This window comes from Astatotilapia calliptera, chromosome 16, assembly GCF_964374335.1.
Source record: "Astatotilapia calliptera chromosome 16, fAstCal68.1, whole genome shotgun sequence".
NCBI lineage: Eukaryota > Metazoa > Chordata > Actinopteri > Cichliformes > Cichlidae > Astatotilapia > Astatotilapia calliptera.
Window position 1 is genome coordinate 20753898 of NC_137437.1, and position 22075 is coordinate 20775972.

Consider the following 22075-nt stretch of genomic DNA (forward strand, 5'->3'; position numbering starts at 1 on the left):
AACACCAACTGAAAGCAGTAACACTACAAACTGTAACATTACCTGAAGGAGAATACCTCTCAGGATCTTCAAATTATGTCTGATTAAAGTCCTAGTATTCCCAAGACCCGTGCTCCTCCGGCTCAGCAGTTCAGCTGCGTTAGCGCTCCCCTTTCTCTGCTGTGGCGCCATCTGCAGGTGGTACGTTTTCCTACTGGGGGCTGCTAGCAGCATGACTAGATCGACTGACTGAAGTGACCACAACAGCCCACCCAGAGCGAGGTAAGCACCGTATGGTTTTGTAGTCCAGCACGCTACAGCTGTTTTCTAGACTTCATGTTTTCAACGCCGTCGCGACCTCACACGTCCAATGACTAACATGAAAAGTTAACAGCTAGCTTAGGTTAGCGTGAGCTAAGGAACCTCGACATGTCGCCAACTTCGTCCAAAAGTTTTGTTTACTATATGACCCAGAGGAACTGCTCGGAGGTTGCATGGAGGGTTAAATATAATTGTTAGGGTTAAGTTGGCGAGCATTGCTTTCGCCTGTCGACTGGGGTTGTGTTGTTAGTTAGCCGCTAACTCTATTAGCACCCCATCCCTCTCCATGTTTTCACACGCGTCTTCTTCTACGGCACAATAGCGCACTCGCTGTCCCGCTGTAGCGCACCCATTCGTCTGCACGTACCCTGACCAGAGATACACTTAAAAATCAGCTGCATCCTTTAGTTTCCGTTTTTATTTGCAGTAATAGTCCGATTCTATATTTTAGGAATTATTATTCAAACTATATAGCTTTTTTTAAGCATTTGAGCGGTGTTAGCTAAACATATTTCTCTGTGTGTATGTGTATTTAATCATTTATTTATTTTATTTCTGTTTTGTTTTTCCTGTATTAAATTTGAGCTAATGTACTTTAAAGAGTCACGCTAACGTATTATACTAGGTTCTTTTTTAAGGATTTCGTTGCATTGTATTTAAATGTTTATGTATTCTTGACTTTTGTTTTCTTTTACTATTCTACGACTTTGAGCTCATTTTAGTTTCGTTAGCTTTGGGGATTTTTAAAAAAAACCAAAATGCATGCATTTTCTATTTTCAGGACATTTCCCAGCTTTCAGGGCAAAAGAAGAGTTTATCGTATTCTGTTATTTTATTTACATGTATGTATTAACATTAAATAGACATTTGGATGGTGTCTTTAGGGGTCACGACAGCAGATCATTTGTCTCCATCTCACCCTATCCTTAGTATTCTCTTCTGTAACAGCAACCCTGTGCATTTCCTCCTTCACTACATTATCAGTCTTCTTTGTGGTCTTCCTTTGTGTCAGCTCCATCTTCAGCGTCCTTCGATGCTAGTATCCCTCCCCTGCATGACATAGATATTGCTTCCACTAGTCTTTTTAGGCAGGGATTGTTGTATGTATTTAAACCTATGTGCACTTTTACAGAGTAAATGAATAAAGTGAAGAGGTTCTCTGTAGCCAAAGTGGCTGCAGTTTTCATCAGATTCTCTATGAGGTTAAAGAGCAGTGACAGTAGACCTTCAGCTCCACTGGGTTCACGGATTCTGACCAGTCCTGATGAGATCTTCAAGCACAACATGTGGTAAGTGATGCGACTTTAATGAATATGTGTAAAAGTTGCGTTTATTATTCCACATAATAAGAAGACACCATGTAGCTTGTATATTGTATATGTGTTATATATAATGGTAAATGGCCTGCATTTGTATAGCGCTTTACTTAGTCCCTAAGGACCCCAAAGCGCTTCACACTACATTCAGTCATTCATACACACATTCACACACTGGTGATGGCAAACAACATTGTAGCCACAGCTGCCCTGGGGCGCATGACAGAGGCGAGGCTGCCGGACACTGGTGCCACCGGGCCCTCTGACCACCACCAGTATACTAATAATATACTATAATATATAATAATATACAATCTAAAATATAGGTCACAGGATTTCATGACATTAAAGCTAATTATAACAAATTAAATTGTGAGTCATTATAGTTAAATTGATATATTAACATTCAGGAGTTGCTTTAGTAATGTTTTTCATGTTAGGGATCATGTGCAATGGACAGAGGAGGACAAGGAAAATGCACGGCAGAAGGCGGAGGAAAATTCCACTGTACGACTTCCTTTAAACGAACAAGGCAAGAATAAAATATTTTAACACATTTAATTAGATTTTTGGGAATTACATGGAAACAAAAATGATGAAAAAGTTGTTGAATTCTGTCCTTGCAGGTAAATTTGTTACAGCAGCTTGCCAGTACTGGGACATGTTTTATGAGATTCACCAGGACAAGTTCTTCAAAGATCGCAGGTGGCTGTTTTTAGAATTCCCAGAGCTGCTGCCTTCAGGTGAAAGAGGCCAGAGCACAAACACGTGTCACAGTCATCAGCAAACAGCCATTCAACTATGTAGTGCATCCAGATTGGACACCGAAACTGGAAAACATCAACGGTGCAATCCCATTGACCATCACAGGAATACAGACACCTTTAACTTTCAGAAGTCCTATCAACAAGCTGCACGAGGAACGAATGAAGCTGCTGTGGATGATTCTGCTTTTCCTGGACAACGTGCATCCTTCAGGATCCTGGAGGTTTTTAAAAGTGTTAATATACTCTGTTTTTGTTTTAATTTTTTATACAGGATGTGCATGTTATATTATTGCAACACAGATAATGTTAAATAACTGCTTTGCATTTTCTTCTGTTCACAGGTTGGATGTGGAGTTGGTAACAGTGTGTTTCCTATTGTAAATAACATCAAGTAAGTCAAAATGTTTCTCTTTAATGAATGATCATACAGATGTTTAGTATTTGATTGTCTCTATTGTCATCTCTGTTGTTGACTGAGAGCAGAGCATACACATAGAACACAGTGGAAATTTCTCTGTGAAGTAGTTGTGTTATCACCTACATTAGAAAAAACAATTAAGACACTTGTAAAAAATGTGTTGAGCCACAAAATCACTTTGTTAGTGTTTTACAAGTACTTGTGGTTGTAATGTGATGATTCCCAGTTGTTAAACTGTTTGTTTTCTTCCACAGAGAAACAGACTCATTTTTATACTGTTGTGACTTCTCGCCACGTGCCATTCAGCTGGTTAAGGTTAGCATCTGTTTCGTATGAAAATATAAAGTGTATACTGTATTATAATAATAATTTAGTCATCTACAAAATATTGCCGTCCCTTAAATGTTTTGGGAAATAATTTAATTTCAACAGCTGATGAAGAACAGCTGATCTATAAATAAAATATGTCTTTATCATACATTTCTACCTAGACAGACACAGAATAGATAAATATGACATCATGTGCAGAAATGTAGCAGAAGAAAAAAACATCACTGTTACATATCTCCACATTAAATAAATCTCACACATAGAAAACAATGTTAGTAATGTAAAAAAGACGGCATTCCTACACACTTGCTAGCCAATTTGTAATGTACACCTATTTAACTGTTTGTTAACTGATCCACTGGGATTTTCCCACACAACCATCTTTAGAGTAGCTAGGATAGGCTCCAGGCTATCCTAGTCCTGAATTGGACAAGAGGAAGGATGGATGAATGGACGGATCATCTTTAGGGTTTACAGAGAGTCGTCTGAAAAGGAGAAAACATCCACTGAGTGGCAGTTATTTGGGTGAAAATGTCTTCTTGATGCTCTCAGACAAGAATGACCAGACTGCTTCAAGGCGATAGGAAGGTTCATGAGAAAATGTCTCAGAACTGTACATGAATGAGTTGCAACACCAATGTGATAATGACATGCTTAATAGATATAATCTAACTTATTTTCCTTGTGTAGAACCACCCAGACTATGACGACTCGGTGTGCCACGCCTTCGTCCATGACATTTGTGACAAAATGGCCACCTTCCCATTTCCTCCTCAGAGCCTGGATATTATTCTGGCAGTATTTGTGCTCTCTTCCATTCATCCAGAGCGGTAGGTGAGGTTTAGAGTACAGAGATGGGAGACCCTAATGTCATTTATCACCTGCCAGCCAGCCCCTCCCCCTCCACAACCTCCATAACCATCCCATTGCCCAGCCTTTGTTTGAATGCCATTATAAACCCCAGTTTGAAATGGAAATAATAAACCATACAGTTAATTGCAAGAGATTGAATATTCTGTGGTTTGCTTGACACTAAAAGTATAGATGAATTTGGGAAACACATGTAATATACTTGGGTTAAGCTAATACAAATGCACTGCTGACTGAAGTCAGTTGTATCTCAGTGAATGCATTTCTCCTTGGCCTATATTTTACCGATGGCTGCAAGGATCACTTTAGCTGCAAGCCTGCTGCATTATAACATAATTTATCCAATAACTAAATTTTATTGACAGCTTGCAAGACGTTGTGAACCATCTGTCTGCATACCTGAAACATGGTGGTGTGCTCCTTTTCCGTGATTATGGGAGATACGACTTCTCACAACTCCGTTTTAAAAAAGGTAAGCCTCCCGATATGCCCGTTGTATCATTTTACCCTAATTTCTTATATATTCTTAATACATCTTTGTCTGTGTGTGAGATTCTCCTTTTTAAACAAATTCTTTGTCATTTTGTCTCTGACAACAAGGACGATGTCTATCAGAAAATTTCTACACACGCGGAGATGGAACCTGTGTTTATTTTTTCACAAAAGGTATTTCTACGTATGGGTGTGGGTGTTGACACCCCTATTCTGATCAGTGCTATGATACATGTTTGTGGTGTTTACAAAGATGGAATTTACATTTATTGGTGAATGGTTAAATATATGCATTATCTCAGATAAAACTCAATTCCAAAATTGGTAAAAAAGAAAACGAATGTATAAAAAAACAGCTTCACGGTAATGCACACAAAACCGTGTTTTCTGTTGTCATGGCTTTCTTGGCAGAAAGAGAACCTGGACTAAAATTTTGGTTCCTGACTGTTGTGTTTTATGTTTTACAGAGGAGGTTCATGATTTGTTTTCCAAAGCTGGACTGGAAGAAATTCAGAATCTAGAGGATAGACGACTGCAAGTGAACCGAGGAAAGAAAGTAGTAATGCGCCGGGTGTGGATGCAGAGCAAGTACAGAAAACCATATCCACCTTCAACCTCTTAGCATCCCACCATGCACAGATCTAACTAGAATTGTGTATTTTTCATACTTTTATACTTAAACTGGTTTATTTGGGCCTAGTAATAACTTTTTTTTGGAGGCAGCTGGGGGTAAAATATATAAAACTCAATAAAAACCAGTAAACAGGTGTTTGGTGTTTTCTACTTCTCATTATATTCATATTTAGATACTGACACAATGTTGTTAAGTCCAGGTGGGCTCGGGTACATGAACCATGCACTAGATGTTTTGAGGCCACTGTAAGAATGATTGACAGGAGATTACGTTCCATTATTCAGTAAGGCACATAAGCCACTTCAAGCCACTTTTTGTAAGAGAGAAGCAAATTAGCGGTTGCACTGATGTGTTGCCTGAATATATGCTTAGCTGTGTTTATTGATGCTGATTTATCTGCAGATAAGCTGCAAAACTGATTCGACCTCACTGCCATAAAGAACATTTCAGGAAATCATTCCCACTGTTCTAAGACATACATTGAGCAAATTAGAACTAGTGAATCTTCTCGGACAAGAGATTTAACATCTTCAAGAATTTTAAAGGAGTCCAGTCGCTTTCTTTCCAATCGCCTTGGATTCCCATGACCTGGATGACTCTACACGGATATTCCTGTTATTCTTTATGAAATTGTACAACAGCTCTTGTTTTTGTGACCGGAGAACACATCCGACGCACACCAGGACACATGATTACATGCATATTTCTGTTCCAAACCTCCTTGCTGCTGTTTCTTAAGTGTACAGTGCACATGTTATTTGTTATGTCATTTCCACCACTGTTTGCTACAATTTGCTTTTGCATGATCTCAGTCTTTTATCTTTTTTCTTTACATTAACTTAATTATCCGATTTCAAATTTTTTGCACTGCTTTACATATTAAAGCCTTCAGTATTGGTCTATGGTACTTTTAATATTGTTTGATTTTTTGTAGATTATGCTATTTTGATTTTTTTTGTTCTTTTTGTAACAATAAAATCTGGCAAGCTAGCTATCAGCAGTGCTGTGAAGAAGTATTTGTCCCTTCTAATATCTTAGTTTGTATATTAGTAGTGGTTAAAATTAGCAAGAAAGAAATTGTTTTAAAGCATGTAATCGTTACTAAACTGAAATACTCAAATTTATGATCAAATATATGGAATTTATTTACCAGCAGTGGAGAAAAAATGTGAGGGGGAGCTAAGTTAAAATTTCAAGTTATTATCTCAAAATTTCAACTTACTAAGTATCTAAAAGTTTTGCCTTACTTCTGACTAACTGGAAATGTCAAGATACTTCACTCAAAAGTTTGAGATAACTAAAAATGTCAAAATATTAACTCGGAGTTTTGAATTACAAGTTGATTTTTAATAACATAAACAAGCTTCCATATCAACCCATTAACCCTTCCAAAAGTAAGCTTTTTTTCTTAATTACTATTTCAGAATCTTTAGTTTCCATCATAATTTTGACGGAATAAAAATTTTTTAATTTGATTTCTTGAAACTTTTTTGTTTTGGACGTCAGAATCACAACTTAACCTTTACTCTAATTTATGCCTGAGAGTAGAAAATAAAAATTATTGCATTGTATCTAACTATTAATCTTGAGTATTTTTATAATTATTATGTTAACTTTCAAGCGTTTTATGTATTTATTTATTTTAATTCTTAATTAAATAAATTAGTTTATTTATTGAAAAGAGATTTTTTGATATGCCATGCTATGACAGTTTAGTACAAGGAAATCGATCATTTCATTCGTTTAAAAGTCATGTCTTGACCCTTTGAGCATCGTAACCTGTAAAAATAAAACATATGGTGTTCATGTTTTCGTATGTTGTCGCTGACGCTGGGGGGGAAATGTTTCGCCCTCGCGATAAGAATTTTGCACACGATGCGTGACGTTTCATAGCCAACCACTTGAAGACGGAGAGGTGGGCCCGGAGCCCGGACTCGCTACTGAGGTGTGAAGAGGTTTGTGTCCTTAAAACACAATAATTAGACATTTTCACCTACTGGCAGTCACCGTGCCCTTCTAAAGTCACACAGGGCACGCCAGTCGGTCAGTTTTTCAGTCAGTGTTAAAGCTTACCCATGTGCGCTGCAGCACCTACACACGAAAAGTAGCTTGATGAGTATCCAAAGTAGTGGAAGTTTGGAGGGGACGCCATCTTTGGTCCCAGCTCTCCACGTCCCCAACACGGACTGTGTTTTCAGCTACATACCACGGCAGTGGTGAAGGTCCAGAAAGGTATCGTGAAACATTTTAAGCCGCACGTCTTTTCTACTTGTTCGTGTTGTTCTTTTTGTGCATATAGAAGGGAAATTCTATTAAAATGACCGAGCAAATCTTGGTGGCGAAATCTGCTCGCTAGCTAACGTTACTCTAACGCGTCAGCTCCAAAGTCCATTGAGCCTGTTTGGCTAGCTACTAGCACCGAAGACACAGGACCGTCTTTCTGTGCCCAGGCCAGTGCAGTAACCTTAAGACTAGTGCAATGGCGATTAAGCTTTGTTTTGAGCAGAAATGTAACTGTGGTAGTCGATGCATCCTCCATTAGGCATGCTGCCTGTTTAAGAGCACACATTAGCCAGGTTACCGATAATCATGTGCACATGGAGATAATCAAGCAAATTCTAGTAATGCTTAGTGGATTGGCAGCAGCCAGTGCAAAGGTGTGCATCGCATCGTTAGCAATCCTTTGTGTGTTAACTGCTGTTTTCCTTCCATCAGTGTCCACATCATCTACATGTGTAAGTGGTGTTGTTTGTCATCTTTACGGTACACAGGGGTCTTGCATCGGCTTTTATCCTGGAAGTATTTGTGGTCTGTAACTAAAGCTAATGCACTGGATGCTTGGTAGCCTTGCTTGACCTTAGCTTTTCACTCTAAGTAATACTCAGTGTTTGTGTAGAGATGACAAGCAAAACTGAAGGAGAACTTATGGCTGGGCTATGCAGCATGCCAATCATAACGCCATAAAATACATCTGTAGTTGGCACTTAATGTTAATATTGCTTCCTGGACGTTAGTTTTCATTGGCTGTTGTAATGATGGAGGACTTTACCCAGCCTAGGACACCGATGAATCTCCCCACTTCGTTTTGTAAACACAGATTGACATAAATTAGTAATAGCTGACTACATGAGAATGAGACTATAATTTATTTTGTTCATTTTGTTTTCAAGTTTTCAATGAATGGACTCAGACTGTAATGGCCTGTTCATCTAATGTCAGTTTTTTTTTTTTTTGGTTTTTTTTTTTGGTTTTTTAAAACGACTTTCCAAATGTCTGCCATAAACAGGTGGTCAGCTTGTCTGCTGAGCAGCATGGAGTTAAAACACATCCACACCATGAGCTGTAAGGGTTCAACCGCTAGCTCCTGCAGGGGCTTGAATATAGATAATATTTATGCTCTGAGGCCTTCATGTTTGAAACAAAAGCAAATCCTTGAGAAACAATACGCAGCTCATGTGTATTTATGACGTGAAACTGGCATAAACATTTGGGGAGATGTGGTTATGGATCCGTCTCAGCAAAACCAAGTCATAAAAATGCAAAAGTATTGGTTGATCGTCTACAACATTGGACATTTCAGAGCTTATGCAGAAATGATAATCATCACTGAACGTAGAAGCCAGTTATTCCCTGCATGTGTTAGATTTTCTAATTAAGCGGTAGTGAGGTGAAAATGGTGCTAATCATTTGAATGAGTTGAAAATGAAGCCGATGTATTAAGGCGCATGCGATATTTAGTTACTATATACAGTGTTGTGTAAAATCAAAGGGCTTCTTTTTTTGCTTATTTTTCCACACATGTTTCAAATCACCCAAAAAAAATGGGTAAAGGTAACCCAATTAAAAACAAAATGCAGTTTTTAAATGATTACATTTTTTAAGGGGGAAAAAATGATCCAAATCTGCCTGGTTTGTTAATCACAGTTAATTTATTATTTAACTTTGGTTCTTTGGTTCTGTTTAATTTTGATAGCCACACCCATATCTGATTAATACCAGACCTGTTGAATCAAGAAATTGCTTAAAAACAACCTGTCTGACGAAATGAATTGGGCTGAAAGATCTCATCTAAAAGACACTTAAGAACAGGAGAGAAACAAAGTCGTTGACATCTATCAGTATGGAAAGGGTTATAAAACCATTTCTAAGGCTTTGGGACTCCAGCAAACCATGGTCAGAGCCATGAAAACCTGGAACAGTGGTGAACCTTCCCAGAAGTGGCCACCTACCAAAATTACTCCAACACCGTATCGACTTATCCAGGAGGTCACAAAAGCACCCAGAATAATATCTGAAGAACTGCAGGCCTCACCTGCCTCAGTTAAGGTCAGAGTTTGATTTGATTTAACAACAGGAAAGCGACTGGGCAAATAAGGCATCCATGGGAGAGCTCCAAGGTGAAAATCACTGCTCACCAAAATGAACACAGAGGCTCATCTAATGTTTGTCAAAAATTTCTTTGGGCTGCTTCAGGACCTGGATGACTTGGCATAATTGATAGAACTATGAAATCCAGAAAATCCTGAAGGGGAATGTCCAACCATCAGATTGAATGGGTTAAAACAAAACACACAAATAAAATCAAGGTTTTGGAGCGGCCTGAAAGTCAAAGTCTGGAGATGGTTTGGCATGACCTTAAACAGGCCGTCAGTGCTAGAAACCATCCTGTGTGGCTGAATTAAAACAATTCTGCAAAGAAGATAATAAATGTGAAAGACTCATTGCCAGTTATCACAAATGCTCAATTGCAGTTCTTGCTTATTAGGTTTAGTGGACAATTACTTTTTCACACATGGTGAGGGTTTGGATACCTTTTTTTTTTTTTTTTCTCTCTCTCTCTCGCTCTTTCCCTTAATAAATTAAGTCACTGTTTAAAGACTGCTTGGTACAGATAGTTTTCACAGTGCTATTTATAGAGGAAAAAAGCAAATATAGGGGGGAAAAAAGCAATTATTCTCCATAAGGTTATTTTATTTTTTTTTGCTCTTAAATTGATAAAGCTGCCACATGCAGAAAAACATGGTTAGCTGTGTTAGGTACGTGACCTGCAGTAAATGATTTCTTGAGCAGAATTTAATTGGGAAATTACAGATCCACAAACATGACAATGTTAGGAAGAAACATGTGCGGGTTGCCTAATTTTTATTTATTTATTTATTTTTTAATAAGGTATTTCTCAGTAAAAAACAAAAAAACAAGGTCTATCGGGTGGTTGCAAAGGGTAGTTAACATTATCAGATTCATGACGGTTTGACCTTTTTATTAAGTCTTAATCAAGAGGTTAGGGCAAAGTAGTGATTATAATAAGCTAAGCAGATGCATCAGTGTAATCATTGTTATTTTATATCTTGCTTGCAGAGCATAAATATGACAGTATTATGCACGTATTGATCAAATTTCAGTGAGGCAAATGCTGATTGTGGCTTACAGTTCCATGGCTTCTGTGGTGCTAGACTTGATGCATAGCACCACAAATACTTCACTAAGTGTAACTATCGATCACAATATAGTGTTAGTAAATGTAAATTAGAAGACTACATTAATAACAGGTCTCTTTTCAGCTTAAATGTGTTACTGAATACACATAAAGATAGCAAATACATCAGTTAAAAGTTTTCAGATAGAATTTGCCTAAAGCGATCACCGTGGTGGTTATTTAAAAAAGGTAACGGACGCTTCTCTGTGGAGGTGTTGATAGCATGCTGGAAGTAAAAATATCCTAGCCTGGTTAATTCTTAAAAGTAGCTATTGACTTTTCAGAAAATTAAAGTATAACAGCACGTTGGAGCTGTTTTTGTGAATGACACGATTGGTAAAGAAGGGATTTTAATTAACGACAGGACACGTGATTCTTTTTACGTTAGACACACTTCTTTTTTTGTGTGCTTATCTGGGAAATGGCTTCATGTCAGTATCGTTTGGCGAGCCAGCTGTATTCTGTCTGTTACAACCCATTTGTTAAGTTGCTTTGTGTTTGCAGATGTATTGCAAATCATACCATAATAGGAGACAGGGTTTGGTTTGAGAGGATGTAATAAATTACTTTTTGTTTAGCTGTGTGCGCAAACTGTTATGTGAAGTCCTCAGGGTCTAAATGAAGTGCAGATTCAGTCCTGAGATCATTGAAGATTTTATTTTTCATGTGAAACTGTGTGTGGTTTAATTTGTATTTGTTATCTGGGATAATCAGGGCAATCACGTTTGAATTGTAACTATTTTTTCTTTCACTCCGTTTAGAGAGACTTTTTTTTTTTTTTCTGTAGGTTTCTTCTTGCACTGCTGAAATATTTTAAGCAAAAGTACGTGTATTTTGGTTTCAGTGGTTTGTAATACATATCCTCCAACAATTCATGTCGCTGAATGCTACAAGATGACTTTTTATCCTCGATCTTTAGTTCACATTTATAATCCTAGCTGGTATAATTTTAAACATATTCAGTGCGTTCTTGTCTTTCCTACTCTTAAATGGATTTTGAAAATCCCTACCTACTGTACTAAGCTTGGATGCAGTGCCAAACCTCCATAACCCTTTCAAAATGGTTGTCTCATTACAGCACAGATTTAGTGAGCAGGCACCTCTGAGTCTGCAGCAACACCAAAGCCCATGGTGCTCCTGCATCATTCCCGCAGGAGCGCTGTGAGCAGCATTGCCTAGCATTTGAAATGTTGCCCTTGGATTCTCATGATTTAAAGAAAAAAAACAAAACAGAAAATTTCTGAATGTGGCCTCTGCATTTGGAGAATATAACGCGTTCTTTTGAATATTTTTGTTATTTAAGTATTAGGCTTTTACCTGTAGAGTTGGTGTAACCATAATCACAACTAGCTTATCTCTTCAGTACTTGATGAATAAATATAGCAAAACCTGCCTTGGGGATGCCACTAGGGAGCGGGCAGAAATTTGGTCTCGGCCTACATTCTGATCTAGACTCAAATCTCATAAGCTTACTGCTGCTGTGTCATTTGCCCACTCGAGTGGGCAGTAAATGGGTTCAATTAAGCTGATCGTTGAATAACGGAGACACACTGTGATTTGTTGCTAATCCTCCCAGGCACCATGGAGGAGCTGCACAGCCTGGACCCCCGGAGACAGGAGCTGCTGGAGGCTCGTTTTATGGGCGGAGTCAGCGGCAGCACAGGGGGCAGCACTGGCAGCGCAAGCGGGGGAACCAAAGTGAGTCAGAAATGAGGACGTATTTATTTATTGTTTAAGTGTTTCCTATTGTAGTGTTGACTCGGTTATTAATTGTCTCTCTTTATTTCAGGGCTTGACCAATAATGAATGTTCAAATCACAGTTTTGGGAGTCTAGGATCTTCAAGTGACAAGGAGTCGGAGGTAAATATCTTTAATCCTATGTGGGAGCTACTCTGATCACATTTACACTGTCCAGATTAATCATGCTTGACACAAGTGTTTGTGTCCTTTGCACGCTAATCTTAAGCATTCCATTATTATATCACCTTTATTCTGGAAATGATACCAATATTTCCAGTATCAATATTGTTAAATTAAACAATCTATTTTTAATGTAGTCTTGAACTGTCATTTACTTGCATACTGGTGGTTATTTTATACTATTAATTAATAATTTTTTAAATAAAGATTTTATTTAATAATGAAGTACACTTGCAATAAATGCTTTTCACTGTTAGTCTGGTCACTTATTATCCATGGGTAATAAGTTTTGGTCTAAAGCTTTCCTTGTCATTATAGGGGTCTGATGTGAAAAGAGGGAGCTCTCCTGCTTATTCGGTGGGTAATTTATCAGATCTGAAAACGAATATTTTGCATTTAAAGGCTGGAGATTTGTCTGGTCAACACTGGTGTTTGCAGTGATCCCTCTAGGTTCAACATGACCGAAACAATGCTATTTATTTATATTTTTCAAAAGACCAATATTTATAATGGAAATATTTTTCAGATATTAGGAAAGTACTTTTATTATTCCAGAACTTGTTGCATTTCTTGACTGTTGTTAACCTGGACTATTGGGGACTTAAAAAAAAGGCCGTTACAGCTCCAAACATCTATTGTAATATTACTTATTCTGTATATAAAGCATGAATATCTATAAATACCCATTGGAAACAAAAAGCTATCACTATATAGAGAATACAGCAGCAGTTCAGGTTCAGAGTGTCCGTTGTGCAGTAATCATACTGTAAAATTATACCAAATTAAATTTAATGTTTCAGACCCCAGAGAAGAAACAGACTGAAACAACTAGAGGCAGAAAAAGGAAACCTGAGATCCAGTCAGAGAGCAGCCAAGGTAAGTGTTGTTCTGTTATACCGGTTATAATTATTTTACTCCTGTTGTTTGTGTTATTCCAATAAAATATGTTTGATAAATCACAACACTCATCCCTGCTTTCTCTTGATTTTTAGGAAAATCAACTGTGCGGGGACCCAAAATAAGTGATTATTTCGATGTAAGTTTTGTGTCAGATATTTCATATATGAAGTATGAACAGTATACTTCATGGCACTATAGATGAATATATAGTGCCCAGAAAATAATGTGTGCTATATCAGCCTGTTGAAGATCTGAGGCGTAATCCATTTCCTGTCTGTAACCACATTACAGTAAAATAAAAGGACCCACTGGCTGTCTACTGTTACCAGATCTTAGGCAGCGGTGCTACTTATCCTCTCTTTTCATCTTGTAGTTCCAGGGAGGAAATGGGTCCAGTCCTGTCAGAGGTCCCCCACCAGTGATTCGTTCGCCCCAGAATTCACATTCCCACTCGACTCAGGGCACTTCTGTAAGCTGTGATAATAACAAAATAACTCTTTTGTAGCTCACCATAGTGTTGACCTGTTTTTAAATAAAATATCATCACTCTCTGTGTTCTAGGTTAGACAAAATAGCTCATCTCCTACTAGTCTGTCTTTTGGGGACCATATGGCACATCCAAAGCAACTAGCAGTCAAATTTGTTCAGGTGAGGAGGTTGTAACCAAAGCCTTTCTGCATTCACTCTTAAAACATGTTTGATATGACAAGTGTTTAACTCCTTTTGTTTTTCACTCCAGACTGACCTGACAGTGTTAAAATTGGCTGCCCTTGAAAGCACCAAGAATCTAGACCTTGAGAAGAAGGAGGGCAGGATAGATGACCTGTTAAGGGTAAGAGGGACATCTTACTGTTTTATTGACTGAACAAGTTTAAAAACAAGGTGGATAAAACTTCCCAGAGTTCAGTTTTATAGTAAATGTGTTTAGTAAAGCATTTTGTTTCTATGTCTGCTTATCCAGTGTCATTTTCTGCTTCACAGGCAAACTGTGATCTCAGGAGACAGATAGATGAACAGCAAAAGTTACTTGAGAAATACAAGGAACGCTTGAATAAGTGCATCACCATGAGCAAGAAGTTACTTATAGAAAAGGTAAACAAGCGTTTTTTCTGTAGCCTGCGTTATTAAAATCAGGAATGTTTGTGTGGCTGTGAACCTGCATGCTGTATTTTATGTTGTTGTTGTTCAGAGCACCCAGGAGAAGCAGGCCTGTCGGGAGAAGAGCATGCAGGATAGACTACGTTTAGGCCACTTTACTACAGTGAGACATGGGGCCTCATTCACAGAGCAGTGGACAGATGGCTATGCCTTCCAAAACCTTGTCAAGTGAGAAGCTTTTAAATTGTTTATCTCCCATTTATTTATTAAGCTTTGCATATTTTAAGTTTAGCTCTCCACGTACACCTTAAAGCTGCACATTACATGCACATTTAATTCCCCTGCTACTGAAAAGTTGGGGGTTGTAAGCTCAGCTCCAAGGCTTCATTTCCTAGGACAGCTGCCACGTCACTTCTTAACATTATTCGCTTAAGAGTAGATTTAACCTCATGTTGTCAAAACAGACTTAGTATTTTTAGTATAATTTCACTGAGTTTTGCATTGCAGCCTTCATCTGCAGTATTTCCATCGTCAGATTCAAGTTGAAAATTCTAAAATGTAGTTGTACCTCTAAAATTAACAGCTTTAATATGTCCTTCGGCAGGCAGCAGGAGTGGATAAACCAACAGAGAGAAGACATTGAGAGGCAGAGGAAACTTCTTGCCAAGAGGAAACCTCCATCTTCCAACAACTCCCAAACACCAACCACAAACTCTGAGCCAAAGCAACGGAAAACCAAGGCGGTGAATGGAGCAGAAAACGATCCCTTTCTAAAACCCAGCCTACCTCAGCTGTAAGTCCACACCCTTGTGTATGTGTTGTGTAGGATCCTTTTCCCCCGTGTTTTGCTTTATTACCTCATGTTTACCAGGAAAGCAGATTTTAACAGCATGTAGCACAGTATTAACTGAAAGTGTTAAACTTAAGACGCACTGTTAAATTAGGCTCATGCTTTGTTTCTATATGCTTTCTTATCCTTGAAAGGCTGACATTAGCAGAGTACCATGAACAGGAAGAGATCTTCAAACTGCGACTTGGACATCTGAAAAAGGTTTGTGGAAATATGAAGCCTGGTAAACAGAATTGTGACGTTTTGTTTGATTGTTCAATCAAGTTAATATAGTTCAGAGTGCCTGACAGATAATTGACAAAGTAAAAGAACAAAATAAATATGCAACAGTAAGAAATTTAAACAGACAAAACATTAATGGCCTAAAAGTAGGATGAATCAATTAAAAAAGATAAAATATTAATAAAAATGTAGATTATAATGGAATAAAATGTATGACAAAAGGCAAAAAATAGAAAAATTGAACATTGCAGTGCTGGGTTTTAGGTCCGATGTCTTCCTTTTTGAGTGCTATACACTTAAACGCATGGCCCTTATTGCTTAGTAACACCCCCTTTGGTGAGAGTGGTTACTTTTAAAAGCCACCTAAATACTTGTTTGAGGAACTTGTTTCCTTCTTCCTGCAAAAGGGTTCTAGTTTTGTCAGATTCTTGGGCTATCTTGCATTCACTGCTCTTTTTAGGTATGACTACAGATTTTTGATGAGGTTTAGGCAGGGGAACTGCGTGGGGCCGAGGCATAACTGTTAGCGTGCACCTCTCAATGTGGCCAACTGTACCGAGCCTTCCATGAACATCCAATTTGAGCAGATGTGGCTGTACAGCAGAGGCATAGCCTTCTCCTACTTTTTGGGCTATGGCTGCATATTTTTGGGCTAAAGGTTGACTTGGTATATTCATAAACCTTTGAAATTTGCATCACCTGACCTTTCCCAGTGGTTGTAAACAAGCCTTAGAAATTGCAATGACCGACATCTTTGTAAAAGGGGTAAAAAATACTAATGCTATTTAAAATAACAATAAAGAACTGTAATTTTGACTTTTTAAATCTGTTCATCTATTTAGATTTTAGCTTGTGGCCAAACTTTCTGCATTTATCTCTTCCACCTTTTTCCTCAGTTTCCTGATTGAAAATCCTGTTCCATTAGTAAAGATTGTGCAAAGAATATAAGGTCAATTTACTCATTGTTTTCATGGGAAAAAAGCTTCACTGAAAAGCCCTAACGGACTCTGCACCAAGTCAGATGTTAATATTTAATTGCGAGCTCGTCATGTGTATGAGTGGGTTTTGATGAACTCTCCTTGTAGTCAGTGCTCTGAAGTTCCTTCTGTGCATTTGTGTGTTTGTGTGTTTGAATCATTTATAGGAAGAAGCTGAGATCCAGGCAGAGCTCGAGCGTCTGGAGAGAGTGCGCAACCTTCACATTCGGGAACTGAAGAGAATAAATAACGAAGACAGCTCACAGTGAGTCTAAATCACTTTCCTTGACATTTGCTGCATTGACATTGGAACACGATGTACAAGCAAGGCTACAGTCCTCGTCCACAGTCGAATAATAAAGGGTTGTATTATGTGAAATTAAGCTTCTCGTCGTGTGTTGTGAGACCCACAAAATGAGGGGGGGAAGCCCATCTCTTTTTGTCTGTTCCTTTCTCTGTCACATTCAGTGTGTCTGAACTTGCTGTTCTGATTTATAGACCATTGTGGTGTCAGAATGGGTTAACGCCACCCCCCACCCCACCCCAGCTGGCAAACGGATTCATCCTCTTGAATTCTGAATGAACAGCTCAGTCTGCCATTATTTCCCTGCTAGATCCATGTCCGCTAACTCAGAGATGCATTAGCTATGAGCAAACCGAACAAAATGTCTGTTCTGTGTTTGCTCCTGCAGCCCATAAGTCTTTATGTACTCCAGTATCCGGGGGGAATGAAGACCCAGTGGATTACTTGTATTTGCAATGTCCTTAGAGTAATAGCAAGTGTCCTGTCGTTGGCACATCAAGCTGCTAAATATGGTTGGCAGTATTACATTAATTCTGATTGTATTCACACAGACTACAGCTGCGTTAAAAGTGAAATTAAAAATTATGGGAGCTTTGAGACCGAAAATTAAATTAGAGGTTGCTGTTTTGTGCTTCGGTTTATTGATCACATCAGATTTCTCTCTCCTTATATTGTGTGCTTGCCTGCACTTTACTGAAGAACTTGCTATATAAAAATAAAGGGATTATCACGTATTTATTTTTTGCTTCTTTTGAGAGTGATTGGATTTTGAAATGTGACTGAAATGTTTTCATAAAATCTGCACGTTAACATCTAAACAGTGTTTGAGCAGCTAAAATTTGGACTTTTATAACCAAAACATCTTACTTGTCTTACACAGACGGCCATAGCTAAAATGAGAAGGTGCTAGAAGCAACAGAATTTCTTTGTTTTTTCCCCCCTCATCTATTCATGTCTGTATATCAGCTATAATGCAGTATGCTGCTCCTTTATCTCACTCGCTGAACTCTACTGTAAACCGTCGTGTGCAGCAGTTCATGATTACACCTGTAGTCAGAAAAATGACCTCTTAAAACGTTGCAGAAGCTGGGTGAAATTATTTATCTGTGCAGTATTTGGAGCTGAAATTTGACACTTTCAACTGTTATGCAAGACTTGCCGTTAAGTTTTTAATAAGCAGCATAATGTGACTCTTTGCTCGTCTTTGTAGTACTGAACCTAAAATAAATTGATCTAGCAAAGCAAATTTTTTATTAATTTGTGATTCACATAGGTCCAAATTTTAATTTTACTCCTCCCTCCTTTTATTATTATTTTTTTTTCTCCAATCTAAAGATTTAAAGATCACCCAACGTTGAATGAAAGATACCTGCTCCTGCATCTTCTAGGCAGAGGAGGCTTTAGTGAAGTTTACAAGGTAAGTCATTAAACATGGAAAAATACTCTCAATAAGTGTTGCTGTGCAGGTTTATTCTAACTGTCACTGTGTCGTTCAGGCTTTTGACTTGATTGAACAACGATACGCTGCTGTGAAAATCCACCAACTTAACAAAAACTGGAGAGAAGAAAAAAAAGAGAACTATCACAAGTATGTTAGTCTGTGTGAATATGTTTGTATTATAAGGGAGCACAGCACCTTCCTGCTTTGGTTGCTAATGGTATGATAAATATCATCCTTTTCTACAGGCATGCATGTCGAGAGTACAGAATACACAAGGAGTTGGACCATCCCAGGATTGTGAAACTTTATGATTACTTCTCACTGGACACAGACACGTCAGTCACTCTGCACATTTTATAGCATGTGAAAGGTGTCAAAAAAATGCACTAAGTAATTCTTACTTAATTTATCCGTCCAACAGGTTTTGCACCGTTATGGAGTACTGCGAGGGCAACGACCTGGATTTCTACTTGAAGCAGCATAAATTAATGTCTGAGAAGGAGGCACGGTCCATAGTCATGCAGATTGTAAATGCACTAAAATACCTGAATGAAATCAAACCTCCCATCATCCATTATGACCTTAAACCAGGTAAACACCCCCTTCTGAACAACGGATCAGTCTTAAACAGTTTCCCCCCCTGGAATTAATAAAGTATTCTGATTCTGATTGAGCGTGATTACTGCTGTAGTTCTGACCTAATGTGTTTTGATTTGAAGGTAATATCTTGTTGGTGGATGGCACAGCCTGTGGGGAAATTAAAATCACTGACTTTGGTCTTTCCAAAATTATGGATGATGACAACTACGGCGTAGATGGGATGGACCTGACATCACAGGGTGCAGGAACCTACTGGTGAGAAGAAATGCTCCTAAATCACATTCAGACATTTAAAATTGTCTTTAAATGTTGATTGATGATTACTGAAAAGTAGCAGTAACATATTATAGGCGTACTTCTTTATAAACAAAGATCCCGCATTTAGTTTTGTGCTCTTGTGAAAGTGTCAAAAGCTGTTTGTGAAGTAGACGCTTACATTGAGTGTTTAACATCGTTACAGTCCTGAAACGCCTTAAATGTCGATGATGGTCCTGGTGGAACCAAGTTTAAGAGTGCGTTAAGTGCTTTTAAGTACTCATTTTCAGTTCTCTCCTTGTAACTCACATTTTTAGAGGAATACTTTTGTGTCAGCTTCTTCATACCAGTCATTGAATTGCTCAAGCATAAAGGCATTAACTCCTGGGATAAATGTTGAATTCGGTGTCTTTCAGTGGCAGTGTTGTGTCAACGCATTAAGAGATAATTCTGTTGGCTATTAACAAAGAGAATAGAGCTATATTTTAGCTGTAGCTGAAAACTTGGCATATTTTGACATGCTGTGTAGAGCATCCTTTGAGGAAACTGGACAAAACGCTACAGGTTAGCCATCAGGATGAAATCCTCGGAACCAGTGTCAGACTGTATGCTTGCGCAATGGGTCCTGGGCTCTTCCTGGTGCGTGACAATGACCGGCCTCATGTGGCGAGAGTATGCAGCCAGTTCCTGGAAAATGAAGGAACCGATACCACTGGCTGGTTTTCACACTTGCCAGACCTAAATCTAATAGAACACCTCTAGGACATTGTTTCCATCCATCCAACACCACCAGGTTGCATCTCATACTGTCCAGGAGCTCAGTGATGCCCTGGTCCAGATCTGGGAGGATATTCCCCAGGATAGCATCCCATTAGGAGCATCCCCGACTTTGCCAGACATGCATACAAGCACATAGGACCATACAAACTACGGAGTGTCATTTTGAGTTGTGATGTGTGATGAAATTTTGGACTAGCCTGCTGCATCGGTTTTTCACTTTGATTTTGGGCTGTCTTTGAATTCTCTGTATTGTTAATAATTTTCATTTCCATCAAAGGATGTGGCGTCCTTTTGTTCCTAACATATTACCCAGTTCATATCAGTATAGATACCTGGCATGATTTTATTTATTTCAGCAAGGTATAATGGAAAGAAAAAAGTAGCATAAAATAGGCACCCATTTGTAGTAACAGTACTATTACTACTACTATTTGTAGTTGTAGTAATCTATAAGTAACTTAAAATTGTAAAAACGGTACTGACCATAAATGTGTGTGCCAATCTTGTCCTTTGATTTATGCATATTGTGACATCAGGTACTTGCCTCCTGAGTGTTTTGTGGTTGGTAAAGAACCTCCAAAGATCTCCAACAAGGTGGATGTGTGGTCTGTGGGTGTCATCTTTTTCCAGTGTCTGTATGGAAGGAAGGTAAGGACGATGGCTGGTCTTCTAGCAGTGTTTATGTTAATTTATGCCTGATGATAAAGTTGTCCTTCTTTCCAGCCTTTTGGCCACAATCAGTCACAACAAGATATCCTGCAGGAGAACACCATACTCAAAGCTACCGACGTTCAGTTCCCTGTGAAGCCAGTTTCCAGTAACGAAGCAAAGGTAGCAGAACTTGCACACGGTTGCTGTCTTAAATATCATCACACATTATGACTTGTTAATTTTGAATACATTCTTCAACTTTCAGGCTTTCATACGGCGGTGCCTGGCATACAGGAAGGAGGACCGGATCGACGTTCACCAGCTGGGAAGTGACCCCTACTTGCTCCCTCACATCCGGAGATCAAGCTCCTCTGGAAATCTGCAAATGAGTGCTGCGGTCTCAAGTCCAGCCTCCTCCAGCAACATCTCATATTGACAATTTTGAATTGTGACAAAAAAACAAAAATGCGCATAAAAATTTAAAACTTGATGACTGAAGTTGCACCTGCAGAGCTCTTCAGAGGCTTGGGCTCGTAAGAGGAGGAACAGCCAGCGATGGAAGGAACGGGCTCAGGTGGGGGGCATCACCTGGCCTCCTCTGACCTGTGCCAGGCTTCTACTTGTTTACCAGGGCTTGATCAGTTGGAGGGACAGTAAAGGGACGGGTAAAGGACATGGGTAAATGGATCTCGTTGAAGGTCTAACAAAAAAAAAAAGCACTGAAACTGACTACATACCTTGAAGAAAATGTGACTGGACACTCGGTTCGGATCTTGCTGATGGACATGGCCTTAAAGGGCTGAAGGGAGACTTTGGCAGGCCACCATTTAGATTAAATAATGTGGTCCTGCCAGGGTGCAAATGATTCAGCTGCTAGAAGTTAATTTACTGTGAGAAGACAGTCATTGTTAAGTAGAACTACAAAGATTTCACCATTGATTGGGTAATTGTTTTGGTTATGTTTTTTGTTTTTCCACAAATTTTAGGCTTTAATTTGAGTTACTTAGCCATGAGAATGTAATGTGTAGCATACAAGTGGCAACTAGTGTCATGTAGATTGGGGCAGCATACTTACGTTTAATGCACAAAATAACCAAATGTAGAAAAATTAAATTGTATTAAAAAAAAAAACCCTATGCAGGAATATTAACAGATAAATTGGAAACTGTATATGCTGTACAGGTGAATTTTCAAATTTTGAGCTGCAGCAGTAATGTGTACAAAGAGTTCAAATTTTTCCCAATTTAAGAGTAGTTTCCTGGAGTGGTTTCATTTTGCTGCTTTGTTGCTCTTACTTTTCAAGGGCTTTATGTTCCACTTCGGGTACAAATTGTACAGTTCTGCTAAGAGTGAATAAATACCAGGAAACTTTTTTTCTCCCCATTGATCTTAGTGCACATAATCCACTCTCATTGCATCTATAAAAAGATAATTTAGTGCTTATTCACTGTAAATTTTCAGGTGTGCTCTACC

At 38.5% G+C, this 22075-nt stretch overlaps 3 protein-coding genes and 1 long non-coding RNA gene across 7 annotated transcripts in view; 2 read left to right on the top strand and 2 right to left on the bottom strand.

Annotated features, from left to right (window-relative positions):
* Positions 1-213, bottom strand: part of dcaf17 (ddb1 and cul4 associated factor 17) — a 31734-nt gene extending 31521 nt beyond the window's left edge. Inside the window, exon 1 of one of the 2 annotated variants that reach the window (XM_026144210.2) lies at positions 43-213. In XM_026144210.2, coding sequence (XP_025999995.2) covers positions 43-213 — 171 coding nt within the window. The remainder of the gene's footprint in view (positions 1-42) is intronic. The other variant, XM_080290418.1, reaches the window with a different exon arrangement.
* On the top strand, positions 122-5260 carry mettl8 (methyltransferase 8, methylcytidine). Of its 2 annotated transcripts, XM_080290419.1 has the most exons (11): positions 147-261; positions 1082-1142; positions 1433-1589; positions 2057-2148; positions 2243-2604; positions 2725-2774; positions 3056-3116; positions 3822-3961; positions 4367-4473; positions 4602-4667; positions 4961-5260. In XM_080290419.1, the coding sequence occupies exons 3-11, from the start codon at positions 1438-1440 to the stop codon at positions 5113-5115; spliced, it is 1185 nt and encodes a 394-aa protein (XP_080146545.1). In that variant the 5' UTR covers positions 147-261; positions 1082-1142; positions 1433-1437; the 3' UTR covers positions 5116-5260. The 2 variants fall into 2 exon arrangements, with proteins under 2 accessions (XP_025999998.1, XP_080146545.1); XM_026144213.2 differs by lacking the exon at positions 1082-1142 and having other exon boundaries at positions 122-261.
* LOC145420943 (uncharacterized) lies at positions 2156-7520 on the bottom strand. 2 transcript variants are annotated; one of them, XR_013902185.1, is made up of 2 exons: positions 7201-7520; positions 2156-2598 (listed from the first exon to the last, which is right to left on the bottom strand). It is a non-coding gene; the product is annotated as an uncharacterized LOC145420943 (long non-coding RNA). The 2 variants fall into 2 exon arrangements; XR_013902186.1 differs by lacking the exon at positions 2156-2598 and adding an exon at positions 2780-3616.
* On the top strand, positions 7090-21974 carry tlk1a (tousled-like kinase 1a). The gene is given in 24 exon segments (XM_026144435.2): positions 7090-7281; positions 7283-7308; positions 7310-7359; positions 12180-12301; positions 12393-12464; positions 12843-12881; positions 13325-13400; positions 13517-13560; positions 13798-13893; positions 13986-14072; positions 14164-14256; positions 14406-14516; positions 14614-14750; positions 15127-15315; positions 15507-15573; positions 16739-16836; positions 18211-18292; positions 18372-18463; positions 18562-18651; positions 18738-18907; positions 19036-19171; positions 20488-20599; positions 20675-20782; positions 20868-21974. Coding segments are annotated over 24 exon segments (2310 nt in total). The 5' UTR covers positions 7090-7239; the 3' UTR covers positions 21039-21974.
* Positions 21975-22075: the final 101 nt, after the last annotated feature.

Excerpts from the sequence above, each read along its gene's own strand:
- mettl8 (XM_026144213.2), top strand. The coding sequence starts at position 1,438 with ATGAATAAAGTGAAGAGGTTCTCTGTAGCCAAAGTGGCTGCAGTTTTC. Across the intron at positions 2,605-2,724 it reads CATCCTTCAGGATCCTGGAG|GTTGGATGTGGAGTTGGTAA; the intron begins GTTTTTAAAAGT and ends TTCTGTTCACAG. Across the intron at positions 3,117-3,821 it reads GTGCCATTCAGCTGGTTAAG|AACCACCCAGACTATGACGA; the intron begins GTTAGCATCTGT and ends TTCCTTGTGTAG.